Raw genomic sequence first — 4925 nt, forward strand, 5'->3', positions numbered from 1 at the left:
AAACAATATACAGAATTACCCCTTCTAAAAACCAATTAAAATCCAAATATTAGTGGCTGTGACTATTTAAAATCATTAAAAATTATCCCTATTTAAAATTCACCCTAGGTCAGGCCCGCTTGTTGAAAAAGCCATGTCTTGAGGGCGCGGCGGAAGGTTAGGAGATCCGGAATCGTCCGGATCTCGGGGGGTAGTTCGTCCGGATCTCGGGGGGTATGTTCGTTACTTTTCCTGATGAATCTTAAATAAGGCTGGTCTCCACCCTTTTCAGCTTCTCTTTTAGCAAGGAGAGAAGCTTCCATTTGCAACAGGTATAACTGGCATATATTTGCCACTCAAACATTTCACAGTAGCTGCTGCTTCAATGCACCTGTGGTGCAATAATTCCTTCTCCTCTTAATCTTCCTCACAAAACTGTTTCTCCTGATTATTCTCCTGTACCCTTATTCCAACTACTGTTGCTCTTTTCTTTTCTACAGAGGGCTAGCCAAGCCTTGAATGGCTAGCTAAGGAATGCAGGTCCATCCTCTTGCTAGTTATGAGGTCAAGTAAGTTAGCACAAGCTGATAAGACATCCCCCTCAGATCATGTGCTCAACAAATAAGTGAGTATGGCACACACCCCCACACACAAAACAGCTGCTACTAATCAGCTAAACATTATTTGCAAAACCTTGGAAGATCAGCTCTGCAACTCCCAAGCTTTCTTGCCTAACTTCCCATTTATTTTCCTGCTTGCTCTGGCTGTGAGCTCTTAGCTGTCTGTTTCTTTTTAAGAAGTGCTGCTAAACTAAGGCAGTTGAGGGCTTTTAAATCCTAGCTTGCTTGGACACATAATCCCAAACTTAATTTATTTAGTAATTAATTTACTTACCTTAGTACACTTCTTCTAGTTTAATTAGCCACTTACACCAAGGGAGAGACAAAATGAAATCAAATGGAGTGAATTTGTATTCAGTTTGGTCATATGCTGGATAAGTCACCATTCATAGTTATCTCTTGGTTATCCATGTTTGATACTGTATCTATTTCTAAACCAGAAGCTGTCCCTTTTATTCAAAAGAAAAGTTTCCTTGAAATACAAGTTATAATCTGTGTCTTACCAAATACATTCCTGACACCTTGCTGATTTATTAGGTAATCCACATACTGCCCAATCAGAGAGAGATTGATGTTTCTAAAAGAAAAAAGAAAAAAGGAACATAACAGAGCAGATGGAGCTAGTTATAAAAATCTTTTACAAGTAACAACTTACAAACTAAAGTTCTTGAAGATGGAGATTCAGAATTTTTTCCTTCTTTTGTCATTGGCACAAAATAGTGAATAAGATCTAATAAGCAGTTTCCCCTCCCTTCAAAGAACACTTTATGAAGGGGAAAATTTAGTTTATAAAAGCAAGCAGAAAATGGTTCAAAACAAAATCTGTTAAGAGTTGAATTTTTATATGACTTTCAAGATTTTGCTTTGGAAAAAGTTTTAGCACACATAGAAAGACATTTATATCATCTTTCCTATTAAAAGTCAGTTTACTAAATAAGAGTTATCAAGTGATCTAGATCCTTAATAGTTAAGGATAAAGTTGGATGAAGTCTCTGACAGGTGTATTTGTTTAAAGAAAATTGATGTACCACCATTCCAGGGTCAACTTTCAACAAGGACATAAATAGAATTTCCCCAGGATGATCTATGCCTAACCCGACCCTTCAAGTTTTCCAATGGTGTGCACCCATTGCTATTGTAATCTTGTCTGCTGCTGATCATTCTCCTCTGTTTCATTCCACCTTTCCCAGCACTAGGACTTTGCATGGGAGCTGGACGTGCCTACAATGTCTCCAAAATATTGAGAAGAAAAGACTGCTTACAATATCAGACCCAAGTCTGTTATTTTCCTCTTACAAATTGTCTACTGCCAAATGATAGTATCTTTTCTAAAAACTCTTGGTTTATTCCATACTATAGTGGCATGATACTGCATTGGGACCTTCTGCATCTGATGGAGGAATCTATATAGGTTAGAACAGGGGTGTCAAACTGCCGGCCCGCAGGCCGGTTTCATCATACCGGAGCCGTGCCCACCCCATTGCTGGCAATGGCGAAAAAGCTCCGATATGTCGTGCGACGTCACGTGATGTCGCGAGTTTGACATGCCTGGATTAGAAACTGAAAAACTACTTCAGACACACCTGAGGATTTGTATACCGAGCTATATTGATAGGTGTCACATATCAACATTTAACAAAGTAATTGTTAAATACAGGGAAGATAAAAGCAATCTGCAGAGGAAAAATGGATTTTGGCAAATGTAGAAGCCAGGAGGGGAGAATTGCAAAGTATACATTCAATTTGTGTAGTTGAATAAAGATATTTCAGACAATTCAAGCAAGTTAAATACTTCCAAGAACCAAAAAACAAATATGATAAGATCTAATTGTTGCTATCCAGAAGGCCATTGCCCCCTTATTTGAAGATGTTTGGATATGGTACATTTAATTTAATGTACTAAACTAATATTGCTTTTAGCATCAACAAAACACTTACCCCTCCTGAGTCATTGGGGTAATGGCGGCTGCAACCAGCCCCTGCAGTTTCTTCTGGAATGCCATGAAACAAGCTGAGTCAGAGATATAGAAGAAATCTGCCTGGAATAAGCAAAAAAAAATAAATAAATACTGAGCACTGGATGATTTCTGTTAATACTAAAACTTTAAGGCAAAGTTCAGGACCAAAATGTGGGAAGTTAACCCAGAGAAGGAAATATTAAAAAGGCAGAAAAAATATTGTTCACCAAAAGGATTTTTAAAAGCATTTTTTGAAAAGCAGAAACCAAACCTGGCCTCATCTCTTTGCCCAGGGCAGTAGTTAGTCTTATACATATGCAGATGTGGAACCATCAGGAAGTTTGGAGCCAGGGATCTCAAGACAAAAGANCTTCAAAGTTCATGCCACAGGAACAGGAAACTTCCAGGCAAGGCTAGAGGGTATAAAAAGGCCTTCTACCCATGTGCTCGCTCTCTTTTTTTCTTCTCCTCTGCTGCTTATCTGTCTTCTGCAATAAACTGTAATCTTCTTCCCAAAGCAGTCGCCATGTTTGCTTATTTATTCCCGGCTTGGATGAACCAGGATGAAGACTTACTTCTAACAATTAGAATATCAGAACATCTTCCAAGCACATTACTTACTATTTCTGCTATAGGGCTCTGGTCACAAATCCTGTAGTAACATTACAGATTTAAACAGCTTTGTGGAGTTACATCAACAACACAGAACAAAGAATGCAACATGTTGAGGCTATCAACAACATATAACAACAAATGCTATATGTTGACTAGATCTGGCTAGACCTGAGTGACCAGGGACAGAAAATATTCTTGGGATCTAACTACTGATGAACAGAAGTTTTAATTTGGACCCCAGTTCAGTGGATTTAGAAAACAGGTTATTCATTTTCAGCTGGCCCAGAGACCCCTCAATTCAACTCAGATCACAATTATCTCTTTCATTAACTAGTACTGGAATTAATAGTAATAAAAAAAATCCTAAATTTCAGGAATAGTAACTTCATTAAGAGGATATGAAATTTCAGCACAACAGGTCAATGAATTTTGTTAGGTGTTGTTACATTTTAATTTGTCATAATCCAAAGAGCATCATCCTATGCTCTTTTTCCAGCTTACAAAGCAAGTTTTTGTTTTCTCCTATTACATGAAGAGCCTTGAGATTTTTTCCCTTGGGCATTTACCCAATATTACTAGAACATTTGGCATTTGTCTTCCATGGACTCAGTACATAATTTACTTGGGTTAATATTATAGAACTATTTTATTTGTATAAAGGAGTGCTAGCAGTGTGGGTTCCTGTTAATTGTAGAGAATAAATGTTTTCAGACAGAGAGAAGTACTTTCTATGTACAGTAAACTAATTTAAGTCAGGCTTTTCTCAGAACACCTAACAGGCAGCAACATATGATAGGTGGGACTTCTGGCACAGCCTTATGGATTGCGTAAACACAATCATCCAGTCTGAGAAACAATTTTGTAAAACTCATTGCTAACTCCAATATTTTGTAAGTTTCATCTAAATGAAGGCACTGGATTATTAATGTTTTACATGAGTACAAGTAAACCCAATTTCCTTGGCAGAAGCCAAACTTCATTTTATGCAAAAAATTAAAAACCAGTTCCTAAATTCCTCTAAGCCCATGTAAAAACATGCTTATATATTATTGTCTTACAACTGAACAAAATTCGGAGGTCACTACTACATCGCTATTTGATGGATTTTTTTCTTGTCACTTTTAACTTGTCCCAATATTCCCTTTCCCTTTTTCCTTTTATGTAATTTGTATTTCAATGTTTGATTTTGAAATTTAATAAAGATATTTAAAAAGAAGAAAATTAGCCACCGCACAGAGGTTTAACCAATCACTGGCTTCGCTTGCTCAATCGGAGTTGTCGTGATTTTTTCTTGTTTTTGTTTTGTTTGGGGGTGTTTTGAGATCCTTTTGAACCCAAAGGAGGGTTCTATCCTCATACTCTCCTTTCCAGTCCAAGTTATGTCAATATTCTCCAAAGATACAATACACAATAAACTTACCACTCCGATATTCGGAACGCCTGGTTTAAAATCACACTAAGCAGAAGAGAGGTCTTCTCCCCCGCCCTTCTCTCGTTATTTTCTCTCTCTCATGCCCCTCCCACTTTTGGGAAACACTGAGCATGCCCGGAAGCAATACTTAAGTCCGTTCCCTTGAACTTAACTCTTTACAGTATCCGAGACTGGGAAGTTTTGTTCGCTGAGATATCAAACATGGAAGCGTCAAAAGGGATTCATAGCGGAGTGAAATTCAAATGCTTATATCCTACGGAAAGTGCCAAGAGCTTTATGGTGAAGAGGAAGTTCGTCCCTGTTTTGTTTTGTTTTTTAAAC

The 4925-nt window shown here is 37.7% G+C and overlaps 1 protein-coding gene across 1 annotated transcript in view; it reads right to left on the reverse strand.

The window, feature by feature from the left end:
• NPL (N-acetylneuraminate pyruvate lyase) overlaps nucleotides 1-4689 on the reverse strand; it is a 21387-nt gene extending 16698 nt beyond the window's left edge. Inside the window, exons 1-3 of the mRNA XM_015813127.2 lie at nucleotides 4593-4689; nucleotides 2538-2638; nucleotides 1103-1176 (exon numbers count right to left, since the gene is read on the reverse strand). Of these exons, the coding sequence (XP_015668613.1) occupies nucleotides 1103-1176; nucleotides 2538-2602 (139 nt within the window). The 5' untranslated portion in view covers nucleotides 2603-2638; nucleotides 4593-4689. The remainder of the gene's footprint in view (nucleotides 1-1102; nucleotides 1177-2537; nucleotides 2639-4592) is intronic.
• Between the last annotated feature and the right edge of the window lie 236 nt (nucleotides 4690-4925).

This window comes from Protobothrops mucrosquamatus, unplaced genomic scaffold (assembly GCF_001527695.2).
Source record: "Protobothrops mucrosquamatus isolate PMUCROS unplaced genomic scaffold, P.Mucros_1.0 scaffold140, whole genome shotgun sequence".
Taxonomy (NCBI): Eukaryota; Metazoa; Chordata; class Lepidosauria; order Squamata; family Viperidae; genus Protobothrops; species Protobothrops mucrosquamatus.